Source organism: Melanotaenia boesemani, chromosome 17, assembly GCF_017639745.1.
Source record: "Melanotaenia boesemani isolate fMelBoe1 chromosome 17, fMelBoe1.pri, whole genome shotgun sequence".
In the NCBI taxonomy this organism is placed as follows: Eukaryota; Metazoa; Chordata; class Actinopteri; order Atheriniformes; family Melanotaeniidae; genus Melanotaenia; species Melanotaenia boesemani.
This window is the reverse complement of record NC_055698.1, coordinates 11,415,077-11,434,747: the sequence shown is the minus strand read 5'-3', so window position 1 is coordinate 11,434,747 and position 19,671 is coordinate 11,415,077. Positions and strand designations below refer to the sequence as shown.

The window sequence follows — 19,671 nt, the reverse complement described above, 5'->3', positions numbered from 1 at the left end:
CCACACGCCACAGGACTTCGATTAGCACATGATTCAGCTACCACTTGACCCTAACGGGATCAGCTTGTAGCTCCAGCAAGTGTAGATAGATTAAGGGTGAGCCAATATCACACCATGTGTTGTCCATTTTTAGGGATTACCACTTTTTTTTTTTTTGTCTTACTTTTTCCTTTTTGTGTGTGTGTGTGTGTGTGGGGGGGGGGTTCAAATGAACCTGTTTACAAACTTCTTAGTGCTTTTTGGTATTGATGCTATAATTAGCAACATTTTGCTACAACACAATATGTTTACTGTGTACATCCATGAAATGGCTCCTTTTGTTTTTTTTGTTTGTTTGTTTTTTTTTTTTTTTTCAGTGCTCTGAATTTACAACTATACCCCCCTCTCATCCAGCAGCTATTCCCTACTCTGTCACATGACAATGACTCTTTCTCTATGTCTTTCTCCTACAGTCTGCCTTCATCATTCTCTTTCATTGTCTGTTTCCATCTCTCCATTGCCCAAGCAGCATCACTCTTTCTCCTCTGGCAGCAAGCTACTCTGTCTTCTCTCTCCACTTTCTCTCTCAGTCATCCTCTCGACTGGCAATAAAAGTTTCTCCCCTCCCTCTTCTTTATCTTGCAGGGCACATCAGATCCTCAGTGCGTTGTCTGGGACTATGGCAACCTGTAAGTTTCTCTGAATGAATGAACTCTCCTGGGTGCGGTGTAGAAATATGTGTCAGTGAGTGTGTTTGTTGATGTTTATCTCATGTGTGCTCAACCACACTCATTTTTTTCTAATGAACCAGGAACATTTTAATGAAGTCCTCAGTAATATTGATTTAATTTATCAGTGAGAAATGCCATTTTATCTTTGCGTCTGTTGAGAGTTTAAAGATCACATCACCCAGAAGTCTTAAGTAGCTTTTCTTTTGTTGTAGTCTTCATTTTAGTGTTTACCTTTTTCACACCATGCGGGCAGTTTAATTCACCGTTCTTTGTTCTGCTGCAAACGTTTAGTTTAATTTGAGCAATCCATTTGTGTTCCATCAGTATCCTGAAGTGTTGGTTTCTTTCTAATGGGTTTTCTTTCATTCGTCTAAGTAGGCCACAGAGGGTTTGACTTTGTTCGCTTTGATTAGTGGACCAGCTAGTGAACAACATAATGTAAACCAGCACAATTGATTGGGCTGTTATCTCCATTAACCCACATAGTGAATGTCCAATTTGTCAATAACAAAGTAAAACTTGTTCAGAACCATTAAACCAGGCTTTGGTTCCAGGCAATAGAGTGCTGCATGTACACAAAGTGCGCCCATCTATTCTTATTCTTCATTTGCATTTGCATGTCCACGAATCCAACAGATTAGACAGTGAATATGTTCTCTGTTGCTCTCTGTCTGCAAAAACAGGTCATTTAAGTTTGTGATGATAGGTTATATTGATGAGGTTGTGGGGAAGTCTGACCTGAATCATGACGCACATGTACAGAATCCTTTGTTGCACTAATGATGGGACAGACACTGTTGTACATCCATTGGAACTGACCTGTTTGGGTTGTATTGATGAATCAGACTTTAAGAAGTACTCTGCTTAGTGATTGCGCACCCTTATATCAGCTCAACCTAATGTACACCTTCGTGACCTCAATAAAATAACCTGTTTGTTAGCTATAAAAATGGCAGAAACTAGAAAGAAAAGCACTCCTAACAGAAAACTTACAACACAAGCCCTAGATTTTCCTCTCTCTGGCCACTTCTTTTAACTCCCCTAGGAAAATCCCAAGGTGTTCCCAGTGCTCAGAAAACCTCCCCAGAGAGGCGTCCAGGTATACAGAAACAAGTGCCTTAAAATGGACACTTTACCAGGAATGACTATGAGTGCATGCAGTTGTCCATGTTCACACAGGTATGAATATCACTGGGGTGAGCCATTAACAAGAATTTGGCCTAAACCGTCCTCACCAAAGTCACCTGCAGCTTAGCCACCATATTGGTTTTCTTCAGTTCATAATGCAAAAACACTCATTTTTTGCATTATAATCTGCATTATGAAATGCATACAGTTCTCTCAGAAGTCAGGCAGCAACCAATGTGTAACTACTACTGACCCATTTCTAAATGAACTAAATTTTGTGGGACAAGAACCTTAAAAACCGGGGGAAAAAAAGCAGAAAGTTCTCAGCTTCCCCAGGCACTGTTCATTCCAGGTCATCATCTCACAGCATTTTAATCACTGCAAAACCACTATCTTTAAATGGCCTGTATTGTGTATAAGTCCCAATAGAACTGTGAATTTACATATATTTACAGCTGGAGCCTAACCCAGTATTTCACAGGTGAGAGGCAGGGTACACCCTGGACAGGTCACCAGTCCATCACAGGGCCAACACAGAGAGACAAACAATCACTCACACTGACTCCTAAGGAAAATTTAGAGTGACCAATTAGAGCAAACCTGAGCACTTCCATCCCCTCTTTTTATGAGGGTGGCCATGGCTCAGGTGCAACAGCTCAGCCCTTTTGGGAGACAGATTGTTCAATCCACAAACCGTTTACATGTAAAATTTACCTTACCAAAACCCTAAACCCTCTCTTCCAAAGTGCTATCACTGATATGGATGTAAAGAAATAAACACAGCAACTGCACAGTAAATGTTACTTTAACTGTGTAATAATAAACTGTATATGAGTGTTTGAGTAAATGAGTGAATGTGAAACAAATTGTAAAACACTTTCCCAAACCTAAATAAGGATAATAAGGCTCTACATAAGTGTGGATCATCTACCATCAACTTTTTCTAGTGCAGTACTTCAAAATGAACTCCTAAAACACTAATGGAAGCATTACTAATAGGGTCGTGATTGTACAGGTTTTAACTTGATCACGTGCTTCTTTTCAGCCAATGATAATCAAACTTTCCATCAGTATGAGCACTTTCAGGCCCTCTCAGCCCATCAGCTTGAATGTTGTGCTTGTTCATAATAATGAAGACTTTACAGTACAGTTACATGCAGATGCTTGATTGGGGTCAAAATCAGAATCATGATGATTTTGGTGGTATAGGCGAATCTTTTGTGACGTCAGTGTTTACCTTTTGCCGCATTGCATCACGGTATTGGGTGGCAAGAAGCTGCATCTGTTAGCTGGATTTCTTTGCGTTTGGAGTTTGAGGGCGATCTACTACATGGTTCACTCGTGTTGTGTGATTGGCTGTACGGCTCGTTGGGGGCCCAACAAAAAGTTTTTCCGCATTCCCACCGAAAAAGACCCCGAAAAAAGAAGGAAATGGTTACGTGCTATGATACGTGCTTTGATACCTGCAAGCCTCACTGGTACACGCAGCTGTTGTGAGTCCTATCCTGACTGCTGTTTCTACTTTAAACATTAAAGCTGCTACATGACTGCATGTTTCTCCTAGACTGGATTTGAAAGAAAAATTTTGTAAGATGTTATTATCGTTTTTCACGATAGACCAAACGCCATTTAAATTATAGTTAACAGGACCAATAAAATTGAAAAACAGTCATTAGATTTAAAATTAAAAATTCAAAGGCACTGATAAATAAAGCCTTACCCGGCTTTGCAGTCGCAGTGACATGTGATTATTTCACCGTTTTCTTGGGCGATCACCCACGGAAGATGCGAATCACGCTGTGACTCTGCTTGGCCGGGTCTGACCTCCGCTTTGAGCACGACCACTGATTTTTGTTTCACCGAAAAGATTGGCCCAACCTTTCTTGAAACAAAATAGTTATAAGCTTCGAGGCTTTTAAAAGCTTTTAACCTCTCGTGGGTGAAGGGTCCAGGGCTTTCAACTAAATAAGAATAAATATCTCCCCAGCACATCTGTGGCCAAGATGCAGGTGAGTCAGACCAGTATTTTTCGTCATCCCAGACTTCATATGGGCTTTGTATTTGTTCGATTTTGTCTGCAACACAAATTTTTAGTTTCTCTCTAAACCTCCTCTGGTCTTCGGAGCTTAGCGTACTTATATAATTTGGATTTCGCCCGCTTACTTTCTTGTTTATGCTAGCAGGTTCCGCCATCTCAACAGGTCTTCTTGCCACCCAACCACACGCGCATGCGCAAAAAGATGTAAACAAAGATTCGCCTATAGACTGGCAACATTTCCAGGATTTATGCATCTCCCACATTAATTGTTGGGATAGACTCCAGCTTCCCTGCAACCTTGAATTCAAATAAGCAAAATGGATGGATGGATGGATGGATGGATGGATGGATGGATGTTGAGATCATGGAAACATAATACATTTATCAAATAAAAAAAATTAACCATTATTTTTTAATTTATTCCTGAAAACTAAAGTGTTTAAATGTTTGAACTGGTTTTTGCCCTTCTTTTATCAAAAGGTCACTTTGGTCGTGTTGTCTTATCGGACTCGTCCCAAGCAGACAGAAAATGAGTTTGGGCTTGTACAGTTGACTGAAAGCACACGAATCATTGTAAAAATGCTGAACGATGCTAGGCTTTATCTCCATTATCATATTTCCGTGAGTAATGAAAGTCAAAATTGTAATTGAAAATGAAATTAGATTTGTTGCACAGTCCTACAGTAAAATGCTCCAGAGCAAGTTAATCAGCGCTGCCTTGAGTAGGGATTGTTTTGTCAGTTGTGCTGCAGTCATGTTAATTAAAAATGCAATCATGGTGATGTTATTTTTCTGGAAAAATATGCTTGCCAATGAGTTATGCATGAACATAACTGTGGAAGACAGATTTAACATGTGATACTTTGACAGAGCTAATGGATTTATTTATTTATTTAATGGAGTTCAATTTGCAGAGAGGGGCCTCCCTGTTTACTGTGACAACAAGATGGTTGGCTGAAAAATTCTGGTCAGGTCATCTCCTACCATGACATCACATGGGTTTATCCAGCTCCAGAGGTTTGGAGGATAAGAAATTGTAAACTTATCAAACTACCTCTTCTCCATCAAGGTGGGAGAGGAACAATGCTGCCCAAAGTCAATTAACTAGCTTGCAGATTACAGCTGCAATCAAATTAAATTCACAGACACGACAAGGGCAGACAGCCAAACGGAATATAAAGTGGCAACAAGGCAGTGATGTCAACCAACCCAACACAACCAACATACAACAGCTGGCAAACATGGACAGATGCAGAGTCGCACACAAACACACACCGAACACACAGTTGATGCAACATATTGTGGCATTTCAAGAGCTTTAGTGCACCGTGTCGCAAGTAAAAAGAATTTATTGCAAAATCTGATAATCAAAAATCTAATAAAGCTCATATGCAAATACAAACAGGTCTCTGCAGGGGAAGGTGGAACTATTTGTATTTCAATCCTCCTCCATTATTTGCCTGTGCAGGCCAGCTAGAGCTTGACTGGAGCTTGGCATGAGTGTGAAGTTGATATGGACAGAGAACATGTTGTACAAAGCTTCCATTTGTTTGCATGAAGAAATCACCTCTCTCAGGCCGACTGTCTCTCTGACTAAGCTGCGGGTTTTGAGGTTGAGCAGGAGGCAGACGAGAGGTGGAGAATGCACAGATAGCGGTGTGGAGGGAGGGCAAAGACAGCAGCAGCTGAGCCAGAGACATTGATGGAGGGGGAAAAAAATGAAGGAAACTTTGATTCTCTGTGAGCTGTATATGGAGACTATTTTTAATGCACACAAATTCATCCACGTGAACCATAGATTTTATTATCCGCTTGTATTTTTTTCCTTTAACTGCTATGAAACACTCATGTTATACACTGTTATATGGAGATTAGGGCTTACACAGAGGCTCAAATCTGCAAAGCCTATTGTCATTCACATCACAATTATATGTTTTTCAGCAATGGTGTTATATTTAGAAGTCTGAAAGCACTTTTAGCGGAAGCACACACTCTCTCTCTCTCTCTCTCTCTCTCTCGCGCTCTCTGTCTCAGCTGGCTACGTTGGCCAACAGTTTGTGGCACTCACAGTTCATCTCAGTATTTATGTGTGAGTGTTTATTTATTTATTTAGCCCCTAACAGGCCCATATGTCGGCACCATCTGCCCACCCAAATCGTTGAGCTTGCCATCCCTCCCCATCTCTCCCCATGTGCCTGCTCCCCTCAACCAACTCTCAACCTGTAGTCATTCACCATGCCAGTTCCAGCGGATGCAGTTATGTTTAGTTCTTATAAAAGTTTTACAAGGTTTAAAGCTGGGAGCTCAGTTTAGCAAAAGTAAAAGAGACTTTGAAAGAGTCTTTTTTTTTCTGATCACACATGGTGGCATCATAGTTAAGTTGCCAGAGGTGGTGGCAGTTCAAGTTTCAGAATCTTGATGCATAACTAAAGTTTTAAAGATCTTTGGAGACCTTGTCAGAAAAATACACCAAACTGTTATTTCTCTTTCTGCGATGATGCATGTTCAAACTTATCTTTCCTGTGGTTCCTGACCTTGCCTCTGGCGTCTTTGACCCTCACACTGCTTCAGAGTGGAATATCTGATTAACCCTCCTCAACCCCCTCCTGATGCTGACACACATACATGTGGTACATACACTCACTACACTGTGCAGCACATATCAGATGTCTGGTGCATTATAGATCACTGTAGCTCTGTTAGAATGTTAGGAGAATTGTTGGCATCCATTAAATATACATTATTGCTCTGCTCAAACATTTATTTATGCATCACTAACGCATTTCTATTTCTCTGATGCTGGAAAAACTTGTGAAAACTGAAAAACTGTGTGCATCACAGTCAACTGTGCAGCCACATTTAAAAGCATACTGTAAATATAAGGAAGCAGTTGGAGATAAATGCAAATTATAGTTTTAGGCGGATGGACGACGGTAAGGCATGTGAAGGGCTGGGGTTCACTTAATCCTCTTTCTAATCCCCGGTGTTGTTCAGCTTGATCAGGGATAAGTAGTTAAAGACCCAGCCTTTCCCCTCCATCGCACATCATTGCTGCAGATTAATCAAGACCTGGTGTGTAGCACAACTAGCTTTCACATCCTCAATTTGACGTGGTTTGCTTTTGGCTCACGCTGGTCTGGTCCTGCTGTCAGCTTTGGCGTTGGCAGGTCTCAACCTGAACTGAGGTAAAAAAGAAATAAATAAAATAGAATAAAATTCTGCATGCTGCCAAAAAAAAAAAAAAAGGCTGAGCACAAATCTGGCCAAATTTTTTAATAGCATTTAGTTTATTAAAAGGCACAGCAGTAAACTGTCTTTCAGTTCCAACTCTCATTTTGTTGCCTGTCAAACACAATGTTTCTCTTGAACAGAACAAACAAGCAAGCAAATAAAATCTATGATTGACAATTGCACGTTTATCTTTTTATTATAAAACTTTCAGAATGTAACCCTTTAATTAAAATGGCTTTAATTTAAAGATAATCAGCTCAGAGAAAGACTCGGAGGGAAAAGGTCTGACAAAAGAATATTAGTCTCTTATCCCAGTCAGAACTCTTCCTAAATCACTCTTCATGCAACTTCATTGCTTCCCCAGGGCTGTCTTCCAAAACAAAAGATTGTAGATGGTAGTGATGGATCCTCCCCTGAGCCCAGACCTCAACATTATAAAAGCCGTGTGAGATCATCCTGACAGAGAACAAAGGCAGCCAACAGCAAAAACAAACGATTCATATTGATTATTTTAAGAAATAACAAGAAAACTTAGGCTAAAAAAATGAAGCTGTGTTGAAAAAAAAAAAAATAAATCATAATAAATAATGACTTTTCAAGTTGTGCAAATGTTTTGCCTTATATATTGTATTTGTATTTATGCTTCTTTCAGTAAATTGTTCCACATATTTTTCTTTTTCCCTGGCAATACACAAAATAATGGGAGGCTTTTTCACTTTCCTGTACACCAACTTAAAAGAATCAAAAAGTGGCTTTTTTTTCCATTTGGTACTGCTACCCTGTTTCATACCAGCATCAATTTAGCTCTAATTTCCAGTGCGTGGGATGTAGTGCAGTCAGTGGTAGATATGTTTCTATACATATGTGTTAGCCCAGTGATTGAGCCCGTTGATAGTGTGTCAACCCACAGAATTCTAGGAGAGTCTGCACGCTGCTGCGACCCTAAGCAGACATTGTAGGCATGTTAATCAATTGGATAGACAGAAATATTGGAAACAAATGGATAATATAGACACTATAATCCCTGAGGAGATGTTTAAATACATTTGTATTTAAAAAAAAAAAAAAAAAAAGCCTGTAGTGAATAAAACGGTGCCAGCCATCAGCCGTTGAGAGGGTATTCTACAAGCCACGAAATGCATTTTAAATGACACAAACTTTCATTCTTTCCTCACATTGCATACTCTTACGCATGCACACATTTGCACAGTGTAGCCACCAGAAGGAGGGGGGTGGACAGCTGATACGGCTTGCTCCACTTTTCCATCTGACAGAACACAAGGGATCAAGACTGTGTCAAACAGCGAGCCTGCCTGGCAAGAGGGAGTGGGCCAGTAGGGCTTATGTGCGCTCTGCCTCTATTGGGCATTATAGACGTGGACAGGCTGATTACAGCTATCACAGCAGTCCGTAGAGAACAGGACAATGTGGTAAATTCAGCTCTCCGTACGTAGGGCTCAGAGACTTAGTGAGGAGTCAAGTTTAGAACAGTTTTGATGCCATTAAGTATTTTTTTACGTATTGAGGAAAATACTAATTAGCCATATGTACAAGTCCGTAGCTATGGATTCTTTCTGCTGCTGCATGGATATATTTAGGTGGCATCTACTTAAGGGAAGTTCTACTGTTGAAGTAGACCAATTGAAGTAATAATGAAAAGCCAGTTGGTAATTGTTATATTTTTAGCATTGAAGCATTATTATTGATTTTATCATCATGTGACCAGAAGAGGAGGAATGAAGCGATCTATCTCACTGTCCACACAGGGGTAGCCCTTAGAAATGAGGTGGTAGTTTTACATGTAGATGTTGGGCATGTGCTAGTTAGTATTTGAAGTTCAGAAGTGGCAAAAAAGAAGAATGGATCTTTGCTGACAGTCGGGATACATTGCCTCTTCACTGCTGGATCTGTAGAACTTGAAAGCCACTTGGTAAGTAACATTTATATGTCTTGAAATCTATTCTATGTCATTTAGTGACACAGCAAACTCATTTACAAGTTTTAAAAAGAGCCTTCTGTCTAGTTAAGTATTTTCCTTATGCGTGGCTTGCTGATTTGCACCTTATCCTCTTTACTTCTGTGCTGATGGATGTAGGCTGAGAGGGTTCTGGGCTGGTTAGCATTGATCCTGTTGGTATCCTCTGTGAGTATCTTTTAAGATGTGTAGATGAACACATCCACCTTTTTAGATAAATCCTTAACATTTTCTATTTGATGCATCAGTAGAAAAACCTGATTGGAAATAAAATTAAAGGTCTATAATGCTTTTTTATTAGTTTGAATTTATAACCCACTTATCTCATAGAAGTCACTTTCTTAGTGTCTGTGTGGGATGTCCTTTTCAGTTGCCACAATGGCAGACTATTAATGGCTGGAGCCAAGTCTGGTATCTCTGTATTTTCTGTTAGCTCATGAGCTTGCACACCAGGAGGAAAGTTAATCTCTGAAAAGAAGCTTATAAATTAGCCAAGGGTCATGCCAAAGAGCAGCAGCTTGGGACTGTAGAGGTCAATGACAAAGCATTCTCCCCACACAATTCGTGGGAAGGAGTGTAAAGGCAGGTTTTGTGTAACATTTTCACCTGACATAAGCCATGAGAAAGACGAGCATTAAACAAGGACAGTGCATTTGTCTCCAATGCAGACCTGTTTAAATTTTTTCTTAAAAAAAAAACGGGAGTCAGTCTGGCGTAAGACTAATAGAACTGCAAACAACCTCTGACTGAAACATTTTTTTGATTCTCTACATTGATCCAGCCACAGATGCGTCAGAAGAGATATTTAAGTCATCGTTTTTTCAGACACTCTAATGTACATGGGACTCACATCAATAAATATTTCATGTTCAAGTAGTCACTGTGGAGATAACATTTCGACATGAGCTGTACAGTATTGCACATCAACATCGAAACATCCTTTAAGTAATCTCATATGTTGTACTGGTTATAAGACCCGCCTCTGCATCGGACAGTGTAGGAGAGCAAAAGCCTAGTTCCTACAGAGTTAATATCTGGGTCAAATATATTAATGCATGCAGACACAAACACACAAGCACATGAACACAAACATGGCTCTACTTGTGGCAGATGCTGTATAAATGCATGCTGTGCAGTCCTGTATAATGGGTGTTAGAAAAGGTTGAGTAAGTACAAATGATTTGTGTCGTGTGAAGATTTGCTTCAGTGCTTTCTTGCTCTATTGAGAGTCAAAAGTCTGAATTTAATGCGTCTGGTGAATGTACGCTCCTGCTTGCTGGTAATCTTAGACTAGATTTCTGTCAGAACATTTTCCATCAGCCTGTAGACTTCTTTTCTTGCACTTACTTTGGTGGCCTAAGTCTTTGTTGGAACTTAAACCACTGGCCTTGTTGCAGAGATGCCAATGCAGTGACTAAGTTAGACTTCCCATGATTAACACACTTTTATGCAGCTGAAGTCAATGCATTCTGAAGTATATTCTGACTAAAATAAAGATATAAAAATAGATATTTTCCCCTCTTGTGTTTAACCATTTCAAGCATCCAATTCGTGGAGAGAAAGGAAAATACCTTAATTGGATTAATGAACACACACAATGCTGTCTGTGTCACGGTTGTAGACTCAGGGCAGCCAGAATAAGCCAACTGTTACCTCTATTGTAAAACATGGACAGACAACTGTGAATTGAGTAAAACTTTGCAGTTCATAACATCTTAGCGGTTTTTATATTCTTGTTCAATGTGGTTCAGCTTTTTGGCCATGAAGTGAAGCAGCTACTGTAAATGGAACTGGGTCAGCATTAGATCTCCTGTGACAAAGGCAGTCAGCAGATTTCACTCACTAATAAGAACAAAAGAGGATGTGAGTGACAGCATACTAATAAGCTGCAACCATGTGAACGCCCTACCTCTACATGCATGTTATTAAATGATGCTACTTACACTTCGCGTGTTTAGTCGGTCACAGTTGCTTAGAAAAAGCAGTTTGAGGTGGCAGAAGTTAAATGATAGACTTTTCAGAGACTCATCCATGTCAGATATTGATGCATCCAGCAGAATGTTTTCAGCAATGCATGCCTCACAATTTCAGTCACATCACGTGAAAGCTGCCCTAAATTACCGCTACCTCGGGATACATTTCCATCTACCAACTTATGACCAGGAATTCCCATGATTTGTACTGAGAATGGGCTGTCTTTAAATTGTTATATTAACCATTACTACTCCTGATATGAGAATAATTGGTTTACCATCTGTCATTTGGGAATAAATTAAAAAAAAAGAAGGACTGAAGGGAAAAAGATATTCTAAATGTTTGCATCATATTGAACTTTATGCCACATAAAACATAATGATATGAAACTATCAGGCTGCAAGAAGCATGCATTGGGTGCTGGGATAGGTTTTAATGCATGTGGCGATACCTGCCTTATGCTGATGAGTTTAAACACATTTATTTCTCTAGATCAGTCTCCTCTTGAGGCCATTTACCTCCATAATCCTGAAAATCCTTTACAACAGACTCTCTCCTTTCCACTTGTCTTTCTGCCTCTGACTCATTAGCTCTCATGTTTCCACTGTGAATCACTAACTCTCATCCTTTTTCACACATTGACTCTACAAAAAGAAAAAAGAAAAGAAAACTTGGAAACCTTGAGTCACAGTATATATGGCAATTTAAACACTAACTTCTCGGTATCATGTGCTGAAAATTAAACTTGCTCCTGCTGTTCTCTAAAGGTTTTCAAGCAATTTGACTTTAAAGTATTCTTTGGGTAATGAGAACAAAACTTTCTGCAATTTACATGCTGATTTCCATCTATGCGTGAAATTCTTGTGTCATCCTCCAATGCTTTTTTCATCTCCTTGCATCTTACAGCCTTCTAAGTTGTCTTTCCTATCACAATTCTTTCTCTCCTTTGTAATATCTCTATTTTCTTCTCTGGCCACTGATGAACATATTTTAGACATATTTTAGGAGATAGAACAGCAGGTGTGGAGAGAGCAGCTTATTGATACCATGTTGAAATAGACTAATACTGTATATGTGTTTTCAGAGATTGGGTAAAAAATATCTAAAAATGTCTATTAAGCCTTAAGGTTAATATAATAACCATGACAGGCCCTTTTTCATACACTCTATGCATTACACAGCTTGCCATTATTTTAGTAGATAAATGTTGGTTACAAACAATCATGAAGCTTTTACTTAAATGTGTTTAAAAAATAAAAAAGTGATCAGTTTGACTGTCAAGATAGTTGTTACTTGATTTATCCAACAAAGACAGTCTGGTCTGTCTCCAAAATCCGCTAAAAAAGTTCAAATACTCAATATCAGTTGAGGCAAATTTCAAAGGGAGAAAATGGAAAGCAGAATTTTACACATCTGTCAGTGATGCTACTTTATTTCCATTGAAATAAGCAGATTTCCAGTATACCAGCATATAAACACAAGCGCTGAATGTAAAAAAAAGTTCTGTGAACAAAATGTTAAAATTCAACAAAGATAAAAATAAAATGGATAAATTGGAAAGTTCAAAGTGTAGCAGAGTCATGGCTGAAATCCCTAAAGATCACCATGGATGCATTAGTGCATTAGGCTGCTGTGTTTGTATACTAGCAACAACTAAACCGATGTCATATGCAGTGTCGGTAGATAAAGCTGAGCTCACTAGATAGACGACATGGATGAAGACTCATCTCTAACAACGAATCATCAAAGACTCAATAAACCTTTTTTTCAGTAACTCCACCAGGATTTAAACATGTTCCAAGATGGCAAGGACTACAATTCTATATTAACACATTATTTGTTTTCTTGCTGTCTCCTTGTCACTGCTCTAAGTTTCTTTTTTTTTTTTTTTTTTTCTTAAAATAATCTGATATTCCCCTTGATTGTCAGGGGAAGAAATAGTTAAAACTTTCTCCTAGTTACACTCCCTTGTTTCTGTGCCTACATCATAGATAATATTCTCTTCAACTTGTCTGGATTAGATGTCATTTTTTACCTCGTTACCTTGTTTTTGAAAGCTCTCTCTCATCCTGCTTGTATGTAAACAACTATGATGATTACAGATGATAATAAGAGTTGCAATTAAGCTAAACAGCACAGTGTTTTAGGCCAAGAGGCTCCACACCATAATGTATCTGCCACCATGCTCAACAGTTGCCATGAGTTTTTTTCCCTTTATCTACGGCTACTGTGGCCAAACAACTGACATATGCTGTTGGGCTGAATTTGTTGTGAAGAGTCTCTGAGAAAATGACATTTATATGTAATGCATGTCCCTTGTACATAATTACATAGATAACAATTATCTCTCTTTCTTAAACATTTAGGAATCTCTTTTAATCTCCTGTTACAGTTAAGGTCACCTTTAACCTTTCATGTGATGGCCTTAGAAAAGCCTTAGGGCTGGGATATACTTGCTGTGAACGCAAGTGTATACGTCAACGTTCTGCTACATTTGTGTAAAAACGTGCTGCAAATGACGGAAACACAACCAGGCAATAAGGCTCAGTACCGGAGGTGGCCGCAAGGGAAGTACAAAAAATTTGGACTCTGAAATAGGGAAAAGGTCAATCTACAGGTCACATTGGTTTTTTGGGGCATCAATGCTCAAAACCTTTCCAGTTTGTTGCCAACTGGTGATACATATGCTGGTTGTTGGGTACAAGGTTCGAGCCATGGTCTCCAAAACTATGTGCCGTTGTGTTTACCTCAGACCTGTCGTGTTCATGCTTTTGTTCACATGAGCACCACTAGAGTTCAAGTCAATCGAGCAACTTGCGCCCAGATTACCTCACATCAACGCGAGCAGCCTACGTGCCAAACAATCACTAGAAACACGTTGCAGCCATGAAATGGCACACCACTAACAGTAAGTATATCCCAGCTGTTAGGATGTATTCACACTAGGACGAATGTAGTTGTATTTGGGCAGGGAATTCCAAAAAAATTAAAAACCATTACATTTTTTTTCATGAAACCATTTTCTTTCATGTATTTAGAGGGTGCCAAATATTTGCTTTTTCAGATATTTTGAACCATATATTGACATTTCTTTCCCATATTATGTACACAACTTTCTTAGGACTGTAAAAGGTTGCTGTGTATAAAACAGAAATAAAAAAAATCACAACTAAAGTTTATGTTTACAAGGCAGATGGAGGGAGGCTTGATTGACACCAATTTAATTTTTTTTTTCACCTTAAAAGGGGCCAATTGGCTTTCATAGTAATGTCCTTTCAGTCAAGAGATTCTCTGTTTACTCTCAGTAGACATAAAAAGTCAATTTGCATTGTTGTTCATTCTTTTTTTTCCCTAAAAACCAAAACCACATTCAAACAATTTATGCAGAAATTGGAAAACATTTTAATTTATTCATTCCACCAACATTTCAACTGTGAAATATTTCCAGATCTATTAGATGGACTGACATAAAGTGTTACAGACACTTACAGTTGCCAAGTTACACATGCTGATGAGTAATCCCCTTACTTCTGCACACGTTTTCCACAACTAACAGCTAAACTGATATTTGCAGACATGTTTGTATTAATACAGTTGGTCCTCTTTTAAAAAAACCTCTCTGTTCTTTCAAAAACTTTATGTAATGAGCAAACATTTCAAGCAGCCTGTGCTTGATGATCAGTTATTACAATGACAGCAAACTTAAAAACAAAAGAAAAAAATCTTCTTTGTATAATACTAAGTGTTTGGTATCCAAAGCCTGTAAACCAACTCTATTGGTAGACAGAGCTGTTTGTACTTCTACTACCTGTTTCCTTTGAGTCAGCAGCATTTTCTGGTTTATTCAAACATCACAACAATAAAACAATGACAGTGTCCCTTAATCTTAAACCCAGCTTGTAATCTTTTATAAGTCACAGGACTTACATGGATGACAACAAAACTCAACTAAATTCAAAGCTGGCCTTTTGCTGAAGGGCATGAAAAGTCTGCAATAATTTCCTGCTGAAATAGATGAGGATCTGCAGTCAATTAAGCTTGAAATTCAGCAGATGAAACAAAGAGGCCACATATTTGTGCTTGTGTTATCAAAGGAGACCCCCTGTTGTCAGCTGGCAGACAGTTTTTCCTCATTGTCTCATATCCTCTTTGCTGCCAGATTGACATTGAATACTTGATATACATTTCTGTCTTTGTTGCATGAAGTCCGGACTATTGGTTTTTACTTAATGGACTGCATGCATGCTTCCACTGCTATTGCATTTGGAAGAATGTACATAAATCATAAAGCTCCTCACTGTATGTGTTTTTGGGCCACATTATTATTTATACGTGTTGTCCATATGGCAATATACTGTGTGTTTTATGAGTGTGTGCAAAGCCATTTACCAATATGTGTTTTTTTTTTTTCTATTTTTGCCATCCATGTTCTCAGAGAGCTCAGCTTTTACTAAACACTAGCATGAAATACAGCTGGCCTCTGATTGGTCAGAGAAAATCCTCACATGTGGGTGTAGCAACACTATATGCACATGCGCACAGTTTTTTCTCTTGTCAGTATCATACATTTCTGTGACAAACACACACACAAGCCCGCGCCGTGTTGCTACCTGTCAAACTGTCTCTGAGCTTCACCGCTGTGACTCATTTTCCGTCTTTGAAGTGTCACCCTGCAGATGACGATCATCAGGGCTCACATCTCATTACTGACATTATAAATTATGTGTCAGAGTGTGTGTTTATATTTCATACATCTGTGTGTGTGTACATGCTCCATCATGTTTAGATATACTTTTGAGGATTAATGTTGACGCATTCTTGTCATTCAAAGTCACAATGATGATGTTGGAGCAGTCTGTCATAACACAAGTATATTTAGTCTGGGGTGATGTATTGCACTCTGGTGAACATGTTATTTGCAAGTGATGGTGTCCTCTTAACTGTTTGCTTTATTTGATTGACATCTGAAAAAAAGTTGCCCTTGTTTTGTTGTTTTGTTTTGTTTTAGTTTTTTATCAGGTCAATGTCTACTATCTGTTTATTTCTTTTGTTTTGGTGATTGGTTGCCACTAAGAGAATAAAGAGAATTTTGATCTTTGATCTGGTAGGTATTCTGTGATGTCTGGCAGCAGGAGCTGAGAAATGCGATGTGGTGTCTCCATGGATTAGGCTTGGTCTTGTTTCAGATTCATGATTGCTAAAGTTGTTCTAAGCTAGCTTAAGTTACTTCTTGCCTGTTTATGGTAGCAATAACATCGCTGTGATTATGCCAGCCTAGCATAGTGTTTGCTAACAGCTTAAAAGCTAGTAAGTACCTGCACAAATAATATTATGTGTACAAAATATTTGAGAGTACAGAACAAGCATTCACTTAATCAGCTGCATGTTGAGATGCATTTATGGCTGAGTGATGTGAACGCAGAGAGAGGGAAAAAGTTAAAAGGATGAACATTACTAAAAAAAAATGACAACCATCATGATGTCAGGTCACTCTTAGTTTTACATTGTCAGAAAATACTTAAACGTGACTCAGACTAACAGCAATGTACTGAGTGTGTTGTTGTGGAGTAGCTTAGGTGCCAGACTATTTGTGACCATTATATGTTTAAAATGTAACTCTGTTAAAGATGACATGTTTTGACATCTGAGAAAAGCATTTTGGTTTATATGAGTCATGACTTCATGGCAAAGAAATAATGGAATAGAGACAATGTGATTTAATGTTAAAGGGCATCAGAGGACTGCATCGATGTTTTACCAGAAACTTCACTCATTATATTGCTTATATATAGCATCCACTAATGGCCTAAATCCAAAGATAAATTTATCAATACAACTGCTAGCAATATAAATGCATGCTCCATAGAAAGAAAAATTCACAATGCAAATTTAAAATAAATTTAATAGAAGATATTTTAGTCATACACATTTTTATTATTAATTGGCAGATAAATCGGTTATTAGACTTTTTTCTTTCAAACATCAGAATCGGCATTGGCCTCAAAAAAAATCCATATCGGTCAGGCTCTACATGTTTCTCAGCAAAGTTCGGCTGTAGTGTTTGTTTTTGGGAAGTCCAGTGGCCTTTATGCTACATGGATGCGAGCACTCAAAGTTTTCTTACAGAACACAACACAATGTACCATGTTGTTAGTTCAACACATGCCCACTCCCAGCTCATCACATGCTACCACTTTATCAAGAGCCCTTTGAGTCACTTTTAAATTAACAGGGAGTTGTACAACTGCATACTGCCAGTTATCCTTCTGTGGTGGTAAGTAAGAAGCAAGACCTGCGCACTCTTGTACCTCCCTAAGATACATCTTTTCTCTTTCATAAACATCCATATACAGAACCCAGCTGATATTGCAGCATCAGTGACATGAATTCTTTGATAGCCTCTAATGAACTTCGACTTCAGAAAACTCCCCGTTTGAAATGTTTCAATGTAAAGTATCTCATGTTTTTCATACCAATGTGTCACAATATTCTCATGTTGATAATTCATTTTGCTCTGGGGCACATATGACAAATGTGAATCCTATAAAATGCATTTAAACAACCTTTTGAAACCAAACTCTTTGAAAATTTGATTTTATCTATAAAATCCTTCACATACAAAAACAACAATCAAACACTTTATCATGACTTTAATCTCAGAACCTTAGCTAATTTGCTTAATCAGAACTGCTTACATGCAGCCCAGTCAGAAAAGATCAATGATCAAACAGCTGTCATCGCATCTACAACAACTTCAAACTATTGAAAAAGCCAAAGCATTATGAAAAGAATTCTGAGAGCTCTTCTTTTTCCATCAGTCACAAAAGAGTCCCTCTTGACCCCTTTAGAACATGTCTATGGCTTTTTTGTCTTTTGCTAATCCTCCACCTGTCCCTGCCAACTAAAATAAGAATATATCCAGGGTTAAATTTGAGGTCACTGTTCAGTGGGAACTGCCAGAGTAATTAGTTCAGTTAGAACCTTATTGATCGACCTCCACACAACCTTCTTTGGTGAGCCTTTAAAGAGAAGTGAAAGGAAGGTGGTTGAGGGTAAATACGGTAAAGAGGTGTAGTGCAGTAAAATGTACAAGTCTCTATTGAAAGATTTTGTGGGTGCTTCTTCTTTCCTAATAACTTTGAAAGTTTTAAAAAAGAAGACCATTTAGTGCCACATAACTCTTACCCACTATTGAAGCTACATGAGTTTTTTGTCTACAGTTAGCTGATGCAACATTTTTTCTCAAGGTCTTAAAACACTCAGAGTTTTCTTCTATAGAAAGCAGCTGGGCTCAATGGAGCAAAAAAGGGAAAAGAGATGAAAAAAAAGTACTTGTGGTGCTAAACACTGAGAAATAAGGTGTGATTGGGATTCAACACCAGCAGAGTAAAAGAGTGAATGAGTGAACTTGTTGAACGTAATCACAAGGCAGGTTTTAAACATTGTCCATCTTAAAGGATTTCTCTTGGCATTTAGTGTGATCGTGTCATCATTTCAGTCTGTTTATATCCTTTGTGCCACCCCTTATATCCTTTTTCTCTCCACCTCCAGGGAAGCTGGCGCAGAAAACTGGGGCACAGAAGGCTGCCAAACGCTCGCGTCAAACACTGTCCACACCAAATGCCTGTGCAGCAGGATATCCACATACGCAGTGTTAGCGCAGCAAGCTAAAGACCCGGTAAGTGGCCAGTGGATAGCCTGATGGCACTCTGCAGGGGGAGGGGGGTGGTTGCTAACAGGAAACTACTACCAGGGGCTAGTCACTGAGCTGACACATCTCTGTACCAAGAATTTAGTTTGCATTCCTGTCAGAATAGGTTTTCTGTTGTTGTTGTTATTTCCATAGAGAGATATGGATGCGTGATGCTTATATGGTTTGCTTAGTTTGGATGCAACGTGTTATGCTTGATATCTTGCAAGAAAATGGGTGCAGCCTCATTGGTACTATCAATTTTGAAGCTTTTCACGGTCGTGTACATGATGCTATTTTGATCACAGCGCCTTTGCTTGTCTAATTATATGCTGATGCTGTCATTCACTGCTTTATAGAACTTTTTAAAGCATAAACTCGAGAAAGGTCAGGTTGTTCGCCAAGCTATTCCCTTGTGACATAAAAAAGGAAGACATGTCTTGGAAAAGACATGAAGAGATTTTTATTGTGGCTGGATGTTATGTTTAATTCCAGCACATAACCTGTGCTTCTATAAATAGTTAATGTGGGTTGTGCAGTATTTGACATGATTAAAGAAGGCTTTTTAGCATTAAGGGGGAATACCTGTTATGATCTTACTTTATAATGTTAATAGTCGTCCAAGTTTATATTCTTAATTTACTTTCCTCTCAGAGCAACCAGCAATTCACTAACTGTGTAGCATCACACGCCATGATACCAATCATTTTACATCTTCCATTAATACACACTCAATCTGTTTATTATTCATACCCACTTCATTGCTTCCTTTAGTTTTCCTTTAGCTGTGTCTTCCTCTCAGCAGCCCACTTTTGCCACTTGTTCTTCTCTCTCTTATGACACTTTCATTAACTTTTTCAACTTTTGTCATCGCTTTTTGCTAAACAAAATGCTCCTTTTAGCGTTGGCTGTACATTTTTCTCCA

The 19,671-nt window shown here is 38.6% G+C and overlaps 1 protein-coding gene across 13 annotated transcripts in view; it reads left to right on the top strand.

Annotated features, from left to right (window-relative positions):
• The window catches only part of adgrb2 (adhesion G protein-coupled receptor B2), a 250,905-nt gene that overhangs the window by 173,137 nt on the left and 58,097 nt on the right, over positions 1–19,671 (top strand). For all 13 annotated transcript variants that reach the window (XM_042012224.1, XM_042012232.1, XM_042012229.1 and 10 more), the window contains 2 exons: positions 625–668; positions 18,608–18,734. In XM_042012224.1, the coding sequence (XP_041868158.1) occupies positions 625–668; positions 18,608–18,734 (171 nt within the window). The remainder of the gene's footprint in view (positions 1–624; positions 669–18,607; positions 18,735–19,671) is intronic.